General features: G+C 34.5%; 1 protein-coding gene across 8 annotated transcripts in view; it reads right to left on the bottom strand.

The window, feature by feature from the left end:
- The window catches only part of R3hcc1l (R3H domain and coiled-coil containing 1 like), an 81,083-nt gene that overhangs the window by 18,195 nt on the left and 39,179 nt on the right, over window positions 1–23,709 (bottom strand). For 2 of the 8 annotated variants that reach the window (XM_047554232.1, XM_047554230.1), the window contains exons 2-4: window positions 15,762–15,984; window positions 13,715–13,848; window positions 9,416–11,226 (exon numbers count right to left, since the gene is read on the bottom strand). In XM_047554232.1, coding sequence (XP_047410188.1) covers window positions 9,416–11,212 — 1,797 coding nt within the window. In that variant the 5' untranslated portion in view covers window positions 11,213–11,226; window positions 13,715–13,848; window positions 15,762–15,984. The remainder of the gene's footprint in view (window positions 1–9,415; window positions 11,227–13,714; window positions 13,849–15,761; window positions 15,985–23,709) is intronic. The other 6 variants (XM_047554234.1, XM_047554233.1, XM_047554237.1 and 3 more) reach the window with 4 other exon arrangements.

Genomic DNA, 23,709 nt, shown 5'->3' with positions numbered 1-23,709 from the left:
CCAGTATGAGCCGTAGGAAGCAGACTACAAAGTACCTTGGAAGTACAAACCCTAAGAATTGATTACCAAGAGGAAGGAAAAGAAAATCTGGCAAGAAAATCTGATTGTGGTTTCTCACTCTAACCTGGTCAGCAATATTGAATTTGCACACCTGCACATCATTTCTCAGGTAAATGTCAAGCACTCTGGTTCCTACGGCTGATTAAAAAGGAAGTGTTAATAATAGCAAAAATACATAATTTTTACTCTACATTTCATCAAACAATGAACTGGAAGCCTAAAAGTTACATACCTCTGGCCAGTTTTTCCTATAACACAAACTCTACTTATCATCAGGGATTCCTAACAGGAGAAAGAACTTTTTATTTCCCCAAGGTATGGATATTAACAGGAGTAGTTTACATTTCTACTGGTAACATTTTTTTTTTTTTTTTTTTTTGTGGAGGTAGGAGGTCACACTGTTAATGGCATTCTTTATCTAAAGATCTCAGCAAAACATGCAAGGGAATATGACAGAGAGAAGGAAAGAGGAATATGCGGCATAAAAGGCGGGAAATGTCAGAGAATAAAATGGTGTGAAGATTGAAGTGAGGACCAGAGCAAAATTATGAAGATGGTTGAGAAGGTAGGACCGCTGACATAGAATGACTAGATAACGTGGTACAGAACTTCAAGGAAAGGTTCTGAGATCAGAGGTACTGAGAATATAGACACCTCTGCAGTAGGCCTGGACTGTCTGATATAGTAGCTGCCTGGCATGTGTGGCCATGCAATACTTGAAATGTGGCTGGTTCAAATGAAGATGTGCTTTAAATACAAAATATAAATCAGATTTCAAAGATTTAATACAAAAAAGGAATGCAAAATATATCTCACTAATAATTTCTTACATTGATCACATGTTTAAATGATATTTTGGGCATATTAGATTAAAATATATTAGTTCCACCTATTTGTTTTTACTTTTTTTTTAACTAGAAAACTCAAAATTATACATGTGGCTCACATTGTATTTCTATTGTAGAAAACTAAACCAATTACCTTAAGAGTCACAAGAGACAATATTTCCTACAATCAATGTGAAACCTTCATACTGTAAGATGCACACACACACACACACACACACACACACACATTTGTATCCATTATTATGGCTAAGAAATGTTTGACATAGCAACAATAGAGGTGAGAGGTATAGAATGATTCATTCTGGTGTATCTATTACAGACCAAGGGGAAGTTTGCAAATGACTCAGAATAAATCATTTTGGTTATGAATCACAAACATTTTAGGATTTTTACCAGTGGTCTTTCTAGTTATAAAACATCAATGATATCTGAGTATTACATATGTATAACTAACTTACATAAAACCACTTAACTAAATTAACTTTCTCAAAGTAAGGGCTTGAAGACTCTTACTGTCTAACAGTCTGGTCTTAAAAACAGGTCTATAAAACACTACCTGACTTGCTGACATAATTGCCCTGAGGTTTATTTGCAGAGGGTTGGGGGGAAGAATAATGGTGGAGAGTACAAAGTCACTGAGGCAAGGATCACTGGACTTTATATTTTTGTTGGTTTATTTCCTTGTTCTTTAAGATACAAAAGGAAAAACAAAATGTCCTGAATTATTTTCCCCACAGGAAAAAAAATGCTATATTATTTTGGAATAAGGTTATCTTTGTATCTCTGTCAGATAGACATGATGGATTGGCTATTATTATTATCATCCCAATTACTGTACACAGGAGGAGAACTGGATCACAGAGAGATTAAAGAATACCTTTAAGGTTACAAATCAAATTTCTGACAAAGTCTGAATCCCAACTCTAGTCCTCTGTTAATCTGTACTCCTTCAATAACACAGCAAAATAGCATTATTGTAAATAATCAGAAATAGTGACTGTAACAATATCATGGTAACTAATTCTCTCTGATAAGCACTTATGGATACAAACTGTTATAGGAAGGAGGAAGCAAAGGAAAGAAAATATCAATGGTAAAACTCAAAAGACAAAAACAGGGTTAATAATTTCTTTCTAATCATATATTTTAGATAGTGAATAGACTACAGATTGTTTCCCCCCATATCTTCAATACTATACTAAAGCTACTATAATATTGTCCCAACTACTCATGTAAAGCAGAACAAATTGACTTCACCAACATTCTGACTCTATAATTCAATCATAAGGAATGTATCATTTCTAGCTCTATATTCCTCTACTGTACACATAATCTTGCACAAACTAGATATTCAATATATATTTAAGGAATGAATAAAACACACATGACCTAAGTTAATTAATTATCCAAATGCATACCTAATAAGACTGAGTCTATCAAGAGCTCTGTCAATAAGGATTAGATTTATACAACACATATTTTTAAAATGATTTTTGAATGACACTCTGAAATTTGGGGGAAAATGATACTTTTTTCTTTACCTTTGTCAATAAACTTTAATTGCCCTGTTTAATGAATCATGAAGAAAATCCAAATAATAAATCACCTAAACTTCTGATAGTGCCAAATGTAGGACCTATCCAGGAGTCTTCTTTGTTTTTACAAGTTATTCTCACAGCCTGGAATGCCTTTTCTGCTCATGATCCTTCCTTTCCAAAGACCCAGTTTTAATCTCCACCTCCTCTTGAAGTTTTCCGTATCAAATCTAATTTGGGGGGTTTCTTCTTTATCTATACTTCTATATCATAACACCTCACTGTTGGAGATATATATATATATCTTATAAGTTCTAAGATGTACCTTTCTTTACATTTTAACATTACTGATATTGGATTATATCTTATAATCATCACACATATATTATCACTGCTTGCCTATAGACATGATATATGTATACTGCCCCAAATGTTTCAGTAATCATTTACTGATCCTAGTGCCAGAGGACAAATTTGAGAGACTAGTCCTTTCACATGAATGATAGTACATGGTACATGAATTACAAGAAGAGACCAAGTGAATATACTGAACCAACATGAATCTAGACCTGATTTCTATTCAGCCGGTACAGAAAAGGTTAACTTGGCCAACCAATCTTGGCATTTTGGGGAAGATGCTATACAGATTCACTAACAGTGTAAACACTATAGTAGATTATATTTACAATTAAGAGAAGACTAAGAAGGCAGAAAAACATCTGTTTTTTTCCTCTTCTTCCCAGTATACTTAACTAGATGAAGATATATTACTGATAAAGTAGAATGGTAAGACTAGACTATACTAGAACAGTAAAATGAAATCAAGCATGGGAACACTAAAAGATTTGAATCTTACAAACTAGTCCTGCTGGCTTTACTCAAGTAACTGACATGATATCTAGTGACAACAGCTATCCATAAGATGTAAGAAAAATTGCAAAGCAGACAAAAATGGTATTTGTTGTCATTCTGTTCCTGTTCTAGGACTTGATTCACTTTTTCCTTATGCTACCTTGAGCTATTTATAAAGGTCTCATATGCAGGCCTGTTTTCTCTTAACAAATTTCTCCTTCTTAATTACTTAAGAAGGTATTAGTTCCTTGCTATCTATCCTTCTCAGCAACAGGTAATACATATGTACCTCTGACCTTCAACAGCAGACTCAGATCCACTGGTTTAAAAAGCAAGCCATTCTTGACCCCAGCAAGTATTATAATAGCATGACCCACAATCTGAAGGATCAGCTATTTAGTCTTGATGTTTTAAGCCTGGTATCTTGTATAGCTGGGCAGCCTCTGGGGTTTTCCTTAACAATCTCAGCCTTTGGTCAACCTAAACAAGAGATCTTCTATTTTGGGGTAACAGGGATTGAACTCAGGGGCACTCAACCACTGAGCCACATCCCCAGCCCTACTTTGTATTTATTTAGAGACAGGGTCTCACTGAATTGCTTTGTACCTTGCTTCTGCTGAGGCTGGCTATGAACTCTCGATCCTCCCACCTCAGCCTCCGGAGCCATTGGGATTACAGGCATATACCACCATGCCTAGTCACAAGAGATCTTCTATGTAAGATTACTGATTAGTACTTAATATTTACTCTGTCCTGATTCTAGACCTTATTGCAAATCTACATCTTCCCACATTCCAATCCCAATCATCACAACAAACAAGAATTCTAAATTTGAATGTATTTAGACTGTTGGTTACCCATTTCAGCAATCAGGTCTATAAAGCTGGATCACTCCTTTCTTCTCAGCACTCCTTGAAATCCCTGCCAACAGAGTCACTAGCATATGAGTATTTTCTGATACAAAAGGATGAGATTAATTAAAATCAAAATGTAAATAAGATTTAATTCTCCCCCAAAATATGTTTTTGCATTTACCAAGCTTTTTAACATGAATAAACCTTTAATTTTTGGTTATAACTGCTATTATCTGTTTTTTCCCAACGGGGGTAAGGTGTATACTCTGGTTTTCTTTATCAACCCTAGACTTCCCCCTCCCCATGACTGTCACGAAACAGATAATAAATTGAATAAATATTATGAGTTATATCATTTACTATTCCTCCTCCACCTGCCCCAACCATATCACACATACCACATCTCATGGCGTTCATGAAAGAAAAGCACTGCCAAAGACAGGACTCCAGCAATCTCTAGAGCTCCAGAAAAGGATCCTTAAATAAAAGCCTCCACTGTATTGACAATATAGGCCCAGAACTGTACTTTTCTTTAGTTTTTAAAAGGGAACTAGAATTAAAATGCAGACATGTATGCTGATTCAGAGGAAAAAATATCATGCAACAATTCTAACAGAGTTCAAAAGGGAGATTTTTAATTTTAGGAGTCACTTGGCTTTAAAAAAGCAAACCAAAAAAATGGAATCTTCTTAATGATCCCTTTCTGTGTGAACCAGAGATCAAGTTATCATTCACTAATGGGCTGAACAACAGAATGCTTAAATCAATCAGATTCTTCACTGGATGGCCCAAGTGACTGACTTCATCACAGTACACAGGATTTGGAAGGTAAATCCCCACATTTAAGCAGCCAATTGAACATCAATTCAAAATTTTTTTTATAAATATGTGAACTATGACTATTAAAATGAACCAAAAGTAATAAAAGATATTATGAAAACAGAAATGGTAACAGAAGGGCAAAGAGGTGCTTTGAGACTGCATACTTTATTCATTTTTTCTATAAATAAAACTATGTAAAAATAGTTATTAATTAAAAAAGCAAATTAGGAAAACACAAAAATACAGAATGGGAATTACAATTATAATCTCTCTTTTTCTTTTAACCCATTTTGTTCTATCATTCAAGATAGGCAACTGTAAAAACTTAACTGAATAACAAATATACCACTTATAGTAACTCAGAAATAATTATGTTCACATAAATTGAAAGCTTGGGGCTCAATGAGTTAATGTTATGGTCTCACCAATATGAAACCATGCCACCCAGTTTATTAGCCCTGGAGGGATTTAATCTTCTTTGGAGCTACTGTCTTATGTCACTCATCAGATAATCAGTTTTAGTACATCCCTCATAAGGCTGTTTTATATTTACTACCATTCAGACTGTTATGTGATTATGTAGTCATTTGGTTACATAGTCTCTTCAAATAATATAAACACCTTTAGAGGAAAGGCTGGCATGTAGCACAATGCCTTTAACATAGTAGTGTGGGTTTTTTTTGTTTTTTTTTTTTTCAATTTATAGTTTGTCAAACTCTAAGAGCTCAGCATTTGTTATTTAGCTGAAAAGCAATGGGGTGCCAACTACTTACAAGGCCTCTAGGGGATGGGATTCAATGGGCTTTCCTCCCTTTGTATTTCACATAATTTGCTCTAAGTGCTTGGATTAAAAAATTTTCCTTTCTATTTTGGGGTTTCCACTTAAAAAGGGACATTTCTGCAGAAGACAGAGAAAGTGGGTGTGAGAATGTGAGTACACATACAGAAGAAGAAATGGGTAGGGAAGGGGTGCTATTCCTTTACTTTTTTTTCCCTAGGATTATACACTGTCTTCAGTGATGAAAGGACTTTCCAAATGAAAGGCTTTAAAATACAGTAGTACCTCTACCTAAAAACTCAAAAATAAATAAATAAACAAGAACTCAAATCAAGAGAAGATTTAGCTAATAAGGAGCCAGATGCCAGTATCTATCATTAGTTGATATAGTGTTACACTGTTGGTACCCCACAAGTTTTCCCACCAATTTACCTGCTGATCAATATAGGAGGTGGTAAGGACTATCAATGTTTTCTCTAGAGAACAATAAATTCCTATAATCCTATACCAAGTTCTTGGAGGGCTAAAAAGTCATGCTGACAACATCTCCTTTATGAAATACCAACTTAAGTTTCTGGGCATTCCATATCATGGCTTAAGGATTAAGGGTGATCGCTGGAGACCCATCAAGAGTTTAAGTTTGGGGAGTTTAATAATGACTTAACTATGCTCTACCCTGCCTCTAGCAGTTTTAGAGGTTCAAACATCACAGGAAATTGCTTTACAATGCCAGTGGCTGCCACATCCTATTCTACAGTATAACTTCCTACCTATTAGAAGTATTAGATATGACTCCATAGTTTAGCCATTATCAAGGAAAACATAGCTCAGCTGGGAAAATTGCCAAAACCCTTAAGTTTTTGAAAATTTTCAATGTAGGCACTCTGGTATATTTGGAGTAATATAAATAATAAACTAAGAGTAAAAGTCACCAAAGGGCCATCAATGTTAATGGATCTGTGACATCTTTTAGTAATACTATTATTACATTTTCTAAAATCTAAAGCAGAAGAGAACCCAATTTGGAACTGAATGTGCTACCTGCATTCTCAACCCAACTGCCTCTTTTCTACTCTCATCCATCCTCCATACCTCAACAAAAACCCCACTCCACCTCCAAAGACATCCAGGCACTGGCTTATCTTCATCTTAAAATACTACATACTCTGTTTTCATGCCATTCCCAGTTTTAAGTCATGCCAATGTCCTTTTTAACTATGTTATGTTCCTTAAGTACTGAGTTGTTACCTAAATTCTTTTTTTTACCTGAAAAAACTGAGTTGCACATCTGATCCATTCCCTCCAACACACTTCCCTAAGCTATCAAGCCCCTGGAAGTCACCCTAAAAAAACAAAGCCCCAGTTCTGCCCTAGCATTTCCATCTGCTCAATAAATATTTACTGAATACAAAAACGTGTAAAATGCTTTGCATGCCATGCCCTTCTGTTGCAGGAAGATGTTCCTTCTCTCCTACACATACATGTGCTCTCTACTCCTCAGGAAGCCCTTTCGTTAACAATGCTTCCCTTCTTAGACTAAGGCCTTCTCCCAATGCTTTGATCCTTAGTAACTTCTCTATATTCACCTAACTTCCTCCATTATTGTCCTTTTCTAACCTGATTTGGATCTCAAAAGTCTGCTTACAGTGATTTTCTGTCACAAGATATCAAAGGAGAAAAGGTACCTTCAGAGAAGAATACAAGGAGTTCCCAGAGAGAAGTGAGGAACTGGACTCAGGACTAGCGGAGTTCTTAGAGTAAGTAGCAGGCACCAGTCAGACACAGACAGGTTTATTTTGGAAAGTAGATACATATTCACCAGAGAATGCTGGCCACCTCAAGAATGAGAGATGTGTTTTGGGAGTCTCCAGATCTTCTTTTAAAGGAAACTTGGTGAGGGGTAGGTATGGGAAGGTATGTAGGGTGATTTCAAGATTGTTTATGGTGGTCTGGTCACTCTCAGTATCCTTAGGCTGACATAGTCTCTATTATCTAACCAATAGGGAACGCTGGAAAGTATCCTAAATTACATGTTTCTCAAAATGTCAAAGAATGGGCTGGGACTCTTTAGTCAGTTCTGTTCAACAGGCTGGTCTCTTTAGTCTCACGAGGCTCTTTCACCGGCAAGTGATAATTTCTCTATCTTATATACTTTTCTAGTTTAATTCTCAGACAGAAGTATCATCACTTAGTACAGAAAAGTCTCTTTGGAATGGTTAAAATAAAACCTTCAGGTAGAGAAATGGTCTGGTAGAAAGAACCTAAATGCTGGATTTAAGATAGAACCAGACTGAAATCTTGATTCTGCCTTTCTAAAGGTATGGACACTAAGCTTAAAATGTCTTCATTTATACAACTGGGGAATCTTACAGGGAAATCATTTTACCCCTTCCTGGCAAAGGTTATGTGAACCCACAATAAGAAATAAAAGAAGTGGTTTTACTATTTTTACTCTTCCTTTCTCTACTTCCTTTCCTCCAAAGTGTCTAACAACATTCCAACAGTCGCTAGAAAGATAAATATGTATAATAGTTATAATTCTCCTTCCCCCAAAATGAGTTCACATAAAATAGATCTTATCAACACACACATACCCAAAAACTCACTGAAAAAGTTTCCCTTTGTCTTTCCTCAACAGGTAGTTTGAATTCATTAAATTCTTCTCTTAGAAGTTGGCTATTGCAGATACAGCTTAATCCTGTGTGTTAAATTCTAAATATCTATCAAGATACTCTTTCCTCAATATATAATCCTATTAGGTTATTGCAGGAACCATTAAATTGAATATGAATGAATGTATCAGCATAAACAAATATCTATCAAAATTACCTCCAAAGAAATGCAAATCAAAACTACTCTAAGATTTCATCTCACTCCAGTCAGAATGGCAATTATCAAGAATATAAGCAAAAATAAATGTTAGCAAGGAAGTGGGGAAAAAGGTACACTCATACAATGCTGGTGGGACTGCAAACTGGTGTAACCATTATGGAAAGCAGTATGGTGATTCCTCACAAAACTCGTAATGGAACCACCTTTGACCCAGTTATGCCACTCCTTGGTGTATACCCAAAAGGACTTAAAATCAGCATACCACAGTGAAGAAGCCACATCAATGTTTACAGCAGCTCAACTCACAATAGCTAAACTATGGGACCAACCCAAGTGCCCTTCAACAGATGAATGGATAAAGAACATATGTACACAATGGATTACTCAGTCATAAAGAAGAATGAAATTATGGCATTTGTCAGTAAATGGATGGAGCTGAAAAATATCATGCTAAGTGAAATAAGCCAATCCCAAAAAGCCAAAGGTCAAATGTTTTCTCTTATATGCAGATGCTAATTTGCAATAGGGGGTGGCTAGGAAGTACAGGGTACTTTGGATTAGATTAAGGGCAGTGAAGGGAGGGGAAAAAACTGAGGGGGTAGGAAGATAGTAGAATGAATTGGACAGTATTATCCTATGTACGTATACAATTACACAATTGGTGTGATTCTACATCATGTACAACCAGAAGAATGAAAAGTCATACTCTATTTATGTTATGATGTGTTGAAATGTACTGTCATGTATACTAATTAGAATAATAAAAAAATCTCCAAATCTAGTATCCCCAAATTTATAAAGTATCAGAGCATCAGCAATTTCAACTAAACATACCTCCTGTAGAAGACGTGGATCCACGCAATCACCATCATCATTAAACATAGATTCCCAGCTCTCTTCAGAGGCAGTATTTCCCTCTATCTGAGAAGTTTCAGTTACATTAAATTGCATGGATGTTTCCATAGATGATTCTCCTCCAGGACACGATACACCAAATCCTATATTCTCTGAGTCATCCTGCTCTTTTGTTTTGAACTCTTCAGCAGTTCTTAGTTCATGTAATGCCTCTGTTATATCACCAGGACTATCCAGATCATTGCCCAAGGCACTCTCTAAAAGTACTTTTGTCCCATTTGACAAACTGAGTTCTGAGTCCAAAAAAGTGTTACAATTACTACCAGTAATCTTCTTTATAGGTAAGGAGGAAGCACAATCTGACAAGCTCTCTATCAACTTTCCTGTTGACTCTGTAAAACTAGATGAAATACTCTCAACATAAATATCTGAGCCAGCAGTTAGGCTGCTGAAATTTTCGGAGTCATTCTCACTTTTAGCATGAAAAGGGGATGCATCTGAACTCGTATCTATATATTTTGAGAAACTATTTGTGTTGCTACAAGTCTCATCAGCTAGTGTAACTCCAACTACACAAGGGTTGCCTATAGTTACATGACCATGTATGGCACCAGTAATATCCATCACACAAGACTTACTGGTAATGTCACCTATATTCTTGGATCCATTATCTGTATCTGTTTCATGAGCATGGACAACTGTATCAGAAGGTTTATACTTTCCACATAACTCATCAGCAGTGCTGTCACTCTTCTCATACTCTCTAATCACTGCTGGATCAATAATGTCATTTGTGCTTTCTAATTTGCTGGTCATAGTCATTTTATGAGAGATGTGACCCACAGCCTCAGGAATGGAATCTATACCTTTCTGACACAAGATGAAATCTCTACTGTTGGCTTTATCACTTACATTCTCAACTTCAAAGTCTATACAAGTTTGATCAATGACACCATCTGGACTTCCAGGAACAGAAACAGTAGGAATGCTTCCATTGCTGAGCTTCAGCATTCCATCTGATGTTTGCAAACCTTCTAGTACAATTTCAGAATCAGAGCTTAGTTTTACTGGTGTATTCATACTCTCAGATTTCAATATAGTAGTAAAAACTCTAGGAAACTGGGATACTATATCCACAACTTTGGCATCGGTTTCAAGTCTACTTTCCAAATCTCTGCCTTCAGAAGTTCCCCCACTTGGTTCATGCCTACTGAAGTCACAGAATTCCACATTCTGGAATGGTTGTTTCAGAACCTGAGCCTCGGTGATTTCTAAATAAGACTGTGATACATGTATCCCCTCACATTCTGTCACAACTGTAGTTGGAACCTCCAAACACTCCACGTTCTTTGGATGTCTTTGAAAAGGTGAAGTAGGTATAATCTCTGTTTGTGGGGCTCTCTGCTGATGTTCTGGGGATAATACTTCACTGGATTCTGTGGCTTCTCTCTTAGTACAAACCTTATCCTTTTTCCTTTTTTGAAGGCATGTATCCTTTCTTAATTTTGTTGAAGATTTCCTTCCTTCCCTACAATTATGCTCCTTTCTATCAGGATTAATACTTAGTTGTTGAGTCCCAGATTTGTCTCCAAATATCTCCTTTTGGAAGAGACAAACTTCTCTTTGTTCTTTTTTTAACAAAGAATTAGAAAGGCTGGAGTTTTTTTCCTTATCACCTGTGTTAAGAATCACAGTACCCCTTCGAGCTTTAGGTACATAAAGTGCCATGTCAGGTCTTTTGGCTCGAACTCTACATCTCTCTGTTTCTTGCTGCATGGTACCAACTCAATCTGAAAGAAAAGAGAGAGAGTGATTTAATTACCAAAAACTAATTACAATGTATTGAACTTAGAGATTTTAAAAGATTAGGTAGAGGGCCTACTAATCCATCCTATAGAAATCCTCAAGTTAAAAAAAAAAAAGAGTAAAACCTGCCATAAAATAATTAATGAAATCATGTATACAACTAATTTATTTAAAAAAAAATCTTCATGAGATCATAAATTCTATATAAATATCCTTTTTTGTAGTTCTCTGAACCATTGATCTCTATCTCCAAATTCTTCTCTACATTTTTAACAAGTAGTTTTTATCTTAAGTTGAATTAAAAACATTATATGATCAGTGTCACCTATTAAGTACTTATAAACACAACCATCTCCATATTCTAGGAGCTTAGATTATATTTTGAGGAGTATACTCAAGAAGGATACCAAAAAGTCAAATTTGTCAAACATAAATAAAAAATAATTTAAAGAGTAATTTGAATGTCAGATATAAGATGAAACAACAAATGGAGAAACATTTCCTACAAGAAATGGTTTTTGACCTGTTTGTTTTTGTTCTGGTACTGGGGATTGAATCCAGCGCACTTTACCACTGAGTTACATCCCAGTTCTTTTCATTTTATTTAAAATTTTGAGACAAGATCTCACTGAATTGTTAGAGACTGGTCTCAAACTTGCAAACCTCCGGCCTCAGCCTCCATGCTGCTGAGATTACATGTTTGCACTACCATGCCCAGTTTGAACTATGATTTTGTAGAAAAAAAGGTTAGCAGAAAAGAGAAAGGCATTCAATTACCCTGGCTTGATCATTACATATTGTATATATGTACTGAAACCTCACACTTTCCCCCCAAAATATGTACAATTCCTATGTGTTAATTAAAAGTAAAAATTTGCCAACAGTGGTTGCACACAACTGTAATCCCAGCTACTCAGGAGGCTGAAGCAGGAAGATGGCAAGTTGGAGGCCAGTCTAGGCAACTTAGCCAAAACTCTGTCTTTCAAAAAAAAAAAAAAAAAAGAAAGAAAGAAAGAAAGAAAGAAAGAAAAGGGTTAGGGATGTAGCTCAGTGGTAGAGGGTTTGCCTAGTAGATGCAAAGCCCAGGGTTCAATTCCCAGTACAACAAATAAATAAATAAATGAGAGTAAAAGACACTATTATACTATTAAGGGTTAAGTATCCCTAAAAAGTTCAAAATGCTCCATAATTTGAAACCTACTGAGATTCAGCACACAGTTTTGGATTTTGAAGTATTTAGGGTTTCAGATTTTTCAATTAGTGATGGTTAACCAGTAAAGACTATGCAAACATTTCAGAATTCAAAAAATTCTTAAATATAAAACATTTCCAAGTCTCAAGTATTTCAGATAAAGAAAATTAAGACTATTTAGTTAAGAGACCTACTATAAATCTATGCTCCCAGCACAATAAAACAGATCCAGGTAGGATGAAGGAGGGTAGAGAACAAGAAAATTATGATGAGACAACTCACACTAGTAAAAATTCCTGATAATCTCCACTATGACTGATCAAGAGAATTTAACAAGAAATTAAACAAAGTTAAATAAAACTTTATGTACTATTAAATACAAGGAAGCATGCTAGGCAATTTCATGTTGAGTTATTCTTTAATCTTCAAAATAATGCTCTGAAGTAGAAAGGTATTAGCTTGTCCAGGGCAAAGAGAGAGAGGGGCTTTATATAGCAAAGAAATACCCATACATACTCATATGCACCTACTATTGATATTTTGTAACATATTTCAAAGGAAAGAATGAGAAGGAAGAGAGAAAGAAAGGTTAATGAATCCTATTCATTATTGGATCCCTAATATTTAAATTGATCAAGAATACTTTCTTCAATTGTGGGTTGGAGCCCCAGTACAAAACACACACACACACACACACACACACACACACACACACACACTCTGATGGACTACTTCTGGATATAGTATCTATAATGGTACATTATAGATCATGTAATAGAACTAGTAGGTGGACTCACGACTGATTAAATAAAGTAATGATAATGGACAGAAATAAATGTGCGGATGGTTATTTAATGGAGGATTACAGCCCTTTGAGGGTCAAATATTTTACACAATGTAGATGTAGATAATACACAATGAATGCTTATAAAATGCATGACTGACACAAAACTGATGGAATTAATAAATATCAAAAATGAGAAGATTACAAATCAATATCATCTTTACAATGTGAAATGTTATGCTGAGCAGTATAAAGGCAAAACACAACAGATACAATAATCTGTAGGGTTAAGGAAAAAAAAAACAGCACAGAAGAGTTGATTTTGGTAAAATTTGCACACAGAAATACTGAAAGGTTTTACTTTGTTCACAAGAGCAAGAAAAACCAAAATTGTGAAGGGGATGTTTAAAAAAACAACATGGTCTTAGATTACAGAGTGCAAAAATATGACATAGAATATAGGATTAAAAGAACTAAATAAAGGAAAACTTCTTACCCAAAGAGGTTTAGATGAAAACATTACAGTTAATTCTATACCTGAAGGTTTGGTTGCTCTAAGCAAGAGCCAAAATTTCTCTTCTATATGTTTTTACACTTCTATAATTCTCCAGAACTCAGTGCCAGAACCCACTGGAAGAAATCAAAGGAAAACAAAGTTTAATTCAATATAAGAAAACACTCCTAAAGTTCTCCAATGCTATTATCAAGTAATGAGTTGTTTCTAGAAGAACTTAAATAAAGCATAGATGAATGACAAACATAAGAGAAAGAATTTCTATTTATAGACAAGTGGTCTAGATAAATTTTAAGCATCTGTCATACCCTAAATTCTTTGATTCTATTTCAAATCTGCAAAGGACCTAACAAGGATTCAAATTATATATTTGAAAAGTGTTATGATGTGCTATGGCTAATGGCTTTCAAAACTTAAGCTTTCTTTTTTTCTTAATACCCCTAAAGCTGAAGAGCAGTGTAATAACCTTAATAGTATCTATTTTCTACCAAAACACTGAATTCAACAGTGCCATGACTAGCAATGAGCTGGTAAACTACCAACCAACTTACCCAGGGCATTTTGGAGTATTGGATGCTATTTTTGTTTATGTCAATTATGTCAACAATGTGAGTGATTTCTTTGTTAAAGTGGATAATTGTTTTTGAATAATAGAAGAATATATCCTCAGTTTTTTAAGCTATTCACAATATAATGAAACACAATACATTTATACTAGAACCATTTTCTCCATCACTTTAAGTCCAGACAATCCAGAATAATAAATCAAGCCCTGATTTATGGTGTTTGCCAATGTCTGCACTGTAAATATTCTTAATGTGGCTTATTTTCAAGCTACTGATTTGACATCAATGAACACGGAGTTGGGAAAAGATACACAGAATCACACTATTATATAGGATTATCAAACACAGAGATATACGATACATATTAACTTCAAGAGCACAGATCAAAATAAAATGTAGAAGTGATGAATTTTAAGTATTTATTCCCTTAAAACAAAATATTTAATAGTAAGACTATGTAGTTTAATTTTTAATAATGGCTGTGTTTAACAATCTGTGCAAAATTCCTAAAATTTTAACAATCAGTTCTCAAGCCAGTAGGAAATATGCCAGTAAACCACTAGCTGTGACCATTTTTTGTCATAATAACTTACAGACACAAAAAAAGGAGAAGTATCACCATCTTGTGGACTTTCAAGATATTGTCAACTTAATTTACAGCTTTGTTGAATTTTTATAAATTTCTTTTGTAAGAAATTTTGTTGCAATTTTTATGACGTATTCTCCCTCCTTCCACCAAAGTTGAATTTTTTTCTTCTGAACATTCTTTTAATTTTTTTTTTTTTGGTAGTTGTAGATGGACAGAATGCTTTTATTTTATTTGTTATGTAGTGCTGAGGATTGAACCTAGTGCCTCACATGTGCTAGGCAAGCACTCTACCACTGAGCCACGCCCCAGCTCCTTTCCTAAACATTCTTAATGGCAAATTATAGATATCATGGGCCTTTGCCCTATATACTTCACAGTATTTGTTATAAGTAGGAATATTCTCTTTTATAACCACAATATGATCAAGACTAAAAGCTCTAATAAAAAATTGATATAATACAATGCTAATATATCAAATATAAGTATTCCAGTTTTGTAAGGGAATCTAATAATATCTTTTATTCCATATTTCCCTCTCCAATACAGAATACAGTTTAGGGTTAGGTGCTACACTAATTTTCAAGCCTCTAGCTCCTATACTCTGGAACATTTCCATAGCTTTTCACTGTCTTTTATGACACTGACATTTTGGAATAATAGCTCCCCTACTCACCCTTTTTAAGAACATTATTCATTTAAGGTTTGTCTTATGTCTCATGATTAGCCTGAGGTTATATAAACTCAACTAGAACACTACAAAGGTGGTGATGTGTACTAAGGAATCACATCTGGAGGTACATGCTTTCCATCTGTCCTTCAATGATGCTCTTTACTTTATCACCCAGTTACAGTATTGTCCAATTTCTCAAATTACCGTGCATTTTCTCCCTTGTAAAAAATAAGCAGTCTGTGGGATGGCGCTTTAAAAGCAAGCAAATATCCGTTTCTTCATCAAAATTTCCTCCTATATTTAGCACTCCGAATGCTAAATCTGATGATTTTTAGCTGACCCAATCTTTATTATGATGGTTGCAAAATAATGATTTTTCCAACTCCAGCAGATCCTCTACGTTTACCAGTCAGTCCTTGGCCTTATTCTGAAAACAAAAGTAAACAATATGTCTTTACTCATAATGGATGCTAAGATTCAGTGTTAAAACCTCAGCTCTCATGGCTGGCCAATACAAGAAATGCCTACCTGGAAAACATTTTCTAACTTTTACAAAATCAAAGGTAAAGCAAATATTATCCAGTGCTCCATTTATAACAAGAAGGAATGAAAGCATGTTTCCCAGACAAAGTTACATGGTCCCTTCTCTAGACAGAGCATGTATCTCATTCTGCTCTCTTTTCTGCAAAATGTAGAATTGAGTTTAGTGTTCAAATGTTATCATTAACTCATCCCAGATATCTGGATATGTGGTAATATTTATTCCTCTGTCTCTTTTTAAAGTCATCTAAAATTCCTTTGAGGAGGCGTGAAGACACAATTGATACATATTAATAATCAGAAATGTAAGGGCAAGGGAAATATTTAGGCAATATATTTACTTCAAATCTACTTTCAGAAGAATATATTAAGCTTCAACTTAGATTTGTTTAAATTATTTTTTAAAATTTAAGATAAAGAAATACTTCAAATGAAAGTATACCCTGCACCTTCTTTAAAATGGTTTGCAATAAATGATGCAACATAAAGATATTTATATAAAGAATATGGTGCCAGACCATTACAATTCTCATTATTAAAATGTCACCCTATCTTGAATGCAAGATTCAACAGGTAGACATAAAATTCAAGAGAAGAGACTAAGCACAATCCTCTGAAATGGACCAAAATCTATATGGGAATTCATTTTAAAATAAATGTGGCATCTTAAAGCAATGGGAAAATATGGAGCATTCAATGCCAGGGCAGATGCCTGGCTATTTATTTGGCTTGTCAATACAGAGGATTTTACACTATATTCAAGTGAGACTGACTGGTCTATGTTTTTCCTCTTAGTGTTGGGTATGACATAATTGGATTATCAAGATTACTGCAAGACACAGTAAATTAGTTAAAAACATAAAGCAGGGCTTACTGTTCTATGTGAGCAGAACTTATATGTAGCACTATCGTGGAATAATTTTTGGTGATATTTTAAAATGATTCATTTTCAATGTTAAAGACAAGTCTTTCTTCTTAGTTTGACAAATGTATTTTTCTAGAAAATCTGACTTTTTAAAAAAATACATTTTTAGTTGTAGATGGACACAATGCCTTAATTTTATTTGTTTATTTTCATGGGGTGCTGAGGATCAAACTCAGTGCCTCACACATGCAAGGCAAACACTCTACCACTGAGCCACAACCCCAGCACCCAAAAATCTGCTTTTTGACTTAAGTTTTAAAATTAATCGATACAAAAGTTACTCATGGTCCTTCCTTGCTATATATTGCTTTATCTTTGCTATAGTTGCCATTATGTCCTGTTTTTTTTTCTTAACAGAATTTATTTGTATTTTCATTCTTTTTTATTTGATCAGTCCTGTCAGAAATCTATTCTATAAACCTTTGGACCAGATTTGGGTTTTATAGTCTCTACTTTTTATTTTTCTACTTCATTAATTTCTGCTCCCATCTTTATTTCCTTCCTTCAGGTTTCCTTTGGATTATTCTATTTATCTTTTATTACCTTCAGTTAGTGACTTCATTGACTACATGTCAAAGTTATTTGTAATTGCTACTTTTATTTGTATTACAAAGATTTTCAAACATAAAATAGAGAAAATATTATCATGAACTGCCAAACACCCATCACCTAGCTTCAAATCGTGGTCAATGTTTCTTCATTTTATCCATGCACACCTCTCAACTACTGAATTATTTTAAAGCAATTCCCAGATATTGTTTCATTCCATCCTTAAATATTTCTGTACATATCTTTAAAAGTTTTAAAAATACAACCACAGTACCGAGTTTCACCTTTTTTAAAAAGAAATAATAATTCTTTCTACTGTCACATATCCAGTGTTCAAAATCTGCCAATTGTCTCTCATTATTTTTTTGAAAGTTGAGTTTGTTAAAATCAGGATCCAAAAAGAGCTACAGGTTTGCTTTGGTCTTTCAATCTACTGGTGTCCACCAATCTATTGTATTTTCCAGTCCTGACACTTGTTTAAGAAAGTATTATTTGTTCTATATAATGTCTCACATTCTGAATTTTGATGACTGCATGCTCATGGTGTTTTTAAATTAAGTTCTTAAAGCTTCTGTACTTCCCAGAAAGGTGGTATTTGATCCTAGAAGCTTAACAGGATTTGAATTCAATTTTTTATCACAAGCATTCTTCCCAGCTGGTGCTATAAACTTCCTATTGTATCACATCAGGGAGCAAATAAAACCTTGACTGCCTCCTTTTTGTAATGCTAACATTGATCAGTGGACCCAGGCACTGTTAGCCTGAACTATCCATTTTAAAACTGCCCACTGACCTTCTACCTAAAAGTTTTAGCAACCTTTGATGAAAAATCCCAAGATAAAAAGAAAAATGTCAAGATAGACTATTTCATCAGGGTTTACAAAATGATGACATTCTGTCATTCTTTCTGTATATGTTAGCTGGAATTTCAAACTGAACTTTCATCAACTATTTTGTGACTCAGAGGTAGATCTCTCATAGATAAGAGAATGAATACATAATTCTTCAGCAGTTGCTGAATGACTTGGTCACTTGGCATCCTCCAAAGATGAACAATGTAATTATTTTGTTTTAATAAAACAAAGTGAACAACAACAACAAAATCCCTCACAGACTTTAACTTATCTCCTCTTTCAATTCATTAACTGAAGCCCGAACTATCTTTGGCTATTGGCAACCCCTTCAAGGTTCTTTGGACACAGTCCCCAGTTTTTTTGATGCTTTCTAGTATGACATCTTATACAAGACTTACTAAAAGTTGAATAAGTCATTTAATTCAAGGAGTCCTGTTTCATTTCAGTGAAAAATAGTATTTTAAAATAACAATCTGGGCACTATGACATTTCACTGCTACTTGTTAGTTCTGATTCTTGGAACTGAAGAATTACAAAATGTTTCCATGTTTTTTTCTTTTTAACTCACAAGTTTTTTTAGAAATATCTGCCAAATGTATACATTAAATTGATTTCCAAGTTAATTACACTATAGTCTAAATGAAACCAATTCTTTCAAATTTGTTGGCTTTGTTTTCATAGTGAAGTAAATGGTCAATTTTGGTAAATATCTCATCTATGTCTAAAAAAAAAAAATCACATAAATGATCTAAAGTAGTGTATAGGGGTTTAACTCAGTGGCAGAATACTTGCCTAGCATGCACAAATCCCTGAGGTTCCATCTTGAGCACCAACCAAAAAAAAAAAGTTTTATTCAAACCACATCCTCATTTTGTCTGCTTAACTAATCGATTAACTAATTATCCACTAAGTTTGTGGATTTGACCTCTCCTAATTTTGCCATATTTTAATGTAATTTTTAAAAGTTATGTCATCAAGTACTTATACTAAGAATTGACCTAACTGCCTGGTAAAATGCTACATTTACCTAAAATTAGGTAGTGACTCCTTCCACTGTTGATTTTTGGAGAAGAGGGCTAAAATCTATTTTGCATAAACATTATATACCTACAGAAACTTTCATCTGGTTAGGTATCTTTGCTTGTCCTTTCATTTTCAACCTCTGTGTCATGTTTTAGGTGGTTTTCTCACAAACAGCATAAAACTGAATTGTGCTTTTTTTTTTACCCAACTTTTTAATCTTTAAATCAAATTTAGTGTCCATTTAGAGTTATTGTGATTATAGAAACATCAGAAAGTACTTTTAGCTTTAAATTTTGTGTCTCCTTTTTATTTATCCTGTTTCTTTTCCTGCTTTCTTGGAGAATGAACAAGTTCTATTTTTTCTCAACTCTTAGGAAAGCTATATACTCTGATTTGAGAATTTGAGCTCAGTCTTTCCACTGATTCTACTCAATCAGGGCAGTAACTTCAGATCCATCTTCCTAGCCATCAATCTTCTTTTCACATGTGCCTATTCTACATTTTAACCTACCCAATTAGTTTTTAAATTAAAGGCTATAATTTTTTTTTTTTTTTTAATACTGGGGACTAAACCCAGGGGTGCTCTGCCACTGAGCTACACCCCCAGTCCCCTTGAGATAGGATCTTGTTAAATTGCTGAGGCTGGCCTGGATTTATAACCCTGCCTCAGCCTTCAGAGTCACTGGGATTACAAATGTGCATTATTGTGCCTGGCTGGCTATGGTTTCTATTATATAAATTCCACTTATCTCATACCCTCTCTCTGATCTCCCTGGTCATATATTTTTTAGAAGTTTCATTACTGTTGTTGTTATTCTTTTTTAAAGTTTCTGTTTGCATCTATCTTTTGTTGTATTTAATATTTTTACACTATTGTCAAAATTATAATTATGGCATTTAATTTTAATTTATAAGTTGTACTGAATTATTATAATTTAAAGTTATATCATCAAGTACATGGACTGAGAATTTTTTGAATAGTTTTTGAAGTTTCTGAGGATTTAACAGTTTACTTTGTTTTGCCCAATGCATTTTTTGTTTTGTTTTTTGTAATTTGGGATAGTGAGCTGAACTTTGGTGAGACTTCACAGAACTCCATCCAGCTAGGCTATAAATGTCCTTTTACAATGGTTCTGCAATAATGTTAAATTTTCAGTTTGGGGTGTTCTGGACCATACACGTAAAAAATAAACCCACAAGAAGGTAAACCAGTAGTTATTTATAAATTCCCAGAGAAAACTTTTTCCCTTCATTCAGAGCTCAGACTAAAAACTTGCTTATTTTCTATGAGCTTACTTAAAAGTTTACTTATTTTCTTTCTGTGACGCTGAATAATGCTTTTTTCTAGTCTACCTTTTGAGTAGGTATACTCCTCTTTGAGAGTTAAGGACTTTAGGGAATAAACTAAGTAACTAACTCCTCCTATTTACTACATGGTTGTTAAAATTCAAGCTTCTTCATAACTAACAACAGCAACCATTAGCCATTAGTAAAAGTAAAAAATAACCCCGAATCATAAGCAATCTAAATAGGAATGTTTTCATGATGACACAGTCACACAATGAGTGGATATTCAAAACAAGTGAAAAAAAGGAAATTATAATTCCAACCCATTTTTTCTTACACAAAAGTATGTGCGTGTGGGGTGTGGCTCAGTGACAGCTGCCTGGCACAGACAAGGCCCTAGGTTTGATCCACAGCATTGCTAATAAGTAAATAAATTCATGATCCACACATGAGCAGTCTTTACCTCAGACAAATAATTATATGTATGGCACAATGGAGTTTTATTCAGTCATAAAGAAAAATGAACTTGAGACCATTACATTAAGTGAAGCAAGCCAAACCCGAAGGCCAATGGTCATGTTTTCTCTCATATGTGGAAGCTAGAGAGGAAAAAGGAAAAGAAAGGTAAAGTGGGGATATCATGAAAAGCAAAGGGAGATCAGTGAGGCTGGGGCAAAAGGACAGTTAGTGTAGGTAATGAGTGATTGGGTCAGGAAGATAGGGATTGATTCAAGAGGAAATAAATGCTAATACCTTCAAGACACTTCCCCTCCTCTAACCTGTTGCCAAGGTCACCTGATTCCAAGGAATTGTTCCTCCCTGCAAGGGGTTGCTAATGAATAGCCAATGAGTACCCTGGATGGCTCCCTTCCTGCCTATAACCCTGGGCAGCTTGTTCCTGTCCTTGGATCACTCTACCTTTTGGGTCACATAGGCAGGATGGGAGAAGGGGGCATGAACATAAAGGAAATCTAAAATGTATAAAAAGGGCAGGACACTCTACTCCCTCAGGCACCAACCTGGACCCCCTTATCTATAGAGGAGTCTCTGTCTCTCTCTCTCTGTTCTATCCTTTAAATAAAACTTTTTGTTCTTGCCTCTGTGTTTCTCAGGTGTTCGATCTTCAACACTAGGGAAACAAGACTCGAACCTGATTCTCAACACCGGTATCACAGTAGAACAGAGGAAAGGTGCTGTGAAGTGCTGTGGAGTAATATTGGCCAAACTATACTGTTATATTGTGTGCACATTCTAATATGTAAAAACAAATCCAACCATTATGTGCCACTATAGTGTACCAATTTTTTTAAAAAAAGTAGAGGTGTGGTATAAGTTACTAAGCCTCAAGTTTACTCAAAACAAAAATGAGAATAAAAGACTTATTTTGGGCGGATTAAGTAAGATTGTACCTATATAGAAATTTGTCAGGCATGGTAAAGTCTCCATAGAAGTTAGCTAATCAGTAAGCAATAAGTTTTAAATTTGGAAGAGAGTCAGAAGTTCTTAAAATATTACAATGTGTACTGTTCATCTGTAAAATTCATTACTGGACACTAACATCAACTCACTTATATATCCTACCTTTATCCATCAATCTCCCACTAATAGCTCAATGTTGTAAACATCTAATAATATAAAGTAAATTCAACGAAAGCAACTGAATCATGAAAATTCAAATCTTGAAAAGAGTGTGAAATTTCATGAAGTCTATGTAAATATTGAAAAAGGATACTCATCTCACAGCAAAAAGGGGAAATTCAATATAATTGAGACAGAACAGGAATCAAGAAAAAAAAGAAAATATCAAGGGATTAAGAAAATCTCTGGAGAAACTGATAAAATCCTCAACACTTTTGCTAAAACTTGTTCACTAGTTTGATCTATATGATAAATGCTGGGAAAATCAAAGACAAAATGAAGTATGCTATCAGACTATCAAAAATTTTATTGGAAAAATTATGCCAAGAAACTATCACATCATTTTTTATTTTGCTCACCCTGGGGATTAAATCGAGAGCTTGCAAATGCTACACACACACCATACCCACTGAGCCACATCCCAGCAGCTCCATCCTTTGTCAATTCTGAGAATCAGCACAGCTACAATTACAACGTACATTTTATGAAATACATGGTAAAACAAATGTTTTCATTTCTGAAGGTCATCTCTAATGAATCTTTTTCTGAAGTTAATAATCAAAAAACTTTAGTTTCCATCTTTAATAGGCCAATTTTTAAGAGGTGTTTTCCAAGTTATCTACCAATTTTCTCAATTGGCAAGAGTTTCTCATAAATGTATATTCCTAAGGAGAAAAAGACTATCTAAACTGCTAACAGTGGTTACATCTTAGAATTTTAAAGAATTACTATTTTTAAAAAAATTTATAGTTGTAGATGGACAAAATGCCTTTATTTTATTTATTTTTATGCGGTAACTAAGGATCAAATCCAATGCCTCCATCTGCTAGGCAAGCACTCTGCCACTGAACTACAGCCCCGGCCTCAGGATTACTATTTTTTATGCTATGCTTATCATAGTACTGTTTAAATTCTTTACAACAAACATGGAGTAATTTTGTAATTAAAAGCAAAACCACTAAAATTTATAGACAAGTTATTTTAACAAAACAGGACATTACTATAAACTGAAACAAGAGAAAGCAAAGACAAGGAACACTGATAAACAGATCTTCATTGGATAAAATTATTCTAAGCAGAAAAATGATGAATGGAGAAAAGAGGGAACTGTTCAATGTACTTGATAGTGTAATAAAACTGAGCATACAAATTACTTGATGTTGGAAAGACACCCTAAAATATTTCAGAATGCTGAGCAACCTCTACTTTGTGGTTTAAGAATGATTTAGGACTACACTATTGAAAAGGTACACAGTAGCTACTGAGCACTGGAACTGTAGATGGTCTGAACTGAGATGTGCTGTGCGCATGAAACACTCCTGGATTTCAAGGACTT

The sequence above is a fragment of the Sciurus carolinensis genome, chromosome 5 (assembly GCF_902686445.1).
Source record: "Sciurus carolinensis chromosome 5, mSciCar1.2, whole genome shotgun sequence".
Classification (NCBI taxonomy): Eukaryota; Metazoa; Chordata; class Mammalia; order Rodentia; family Sciuridae; genus Sciurus; species Sciurus carolinensis.
Note: the sequence above shows the minus strand (reverse complement) of the source record. Positions and strands in the feature narration are given on the sequence as shown.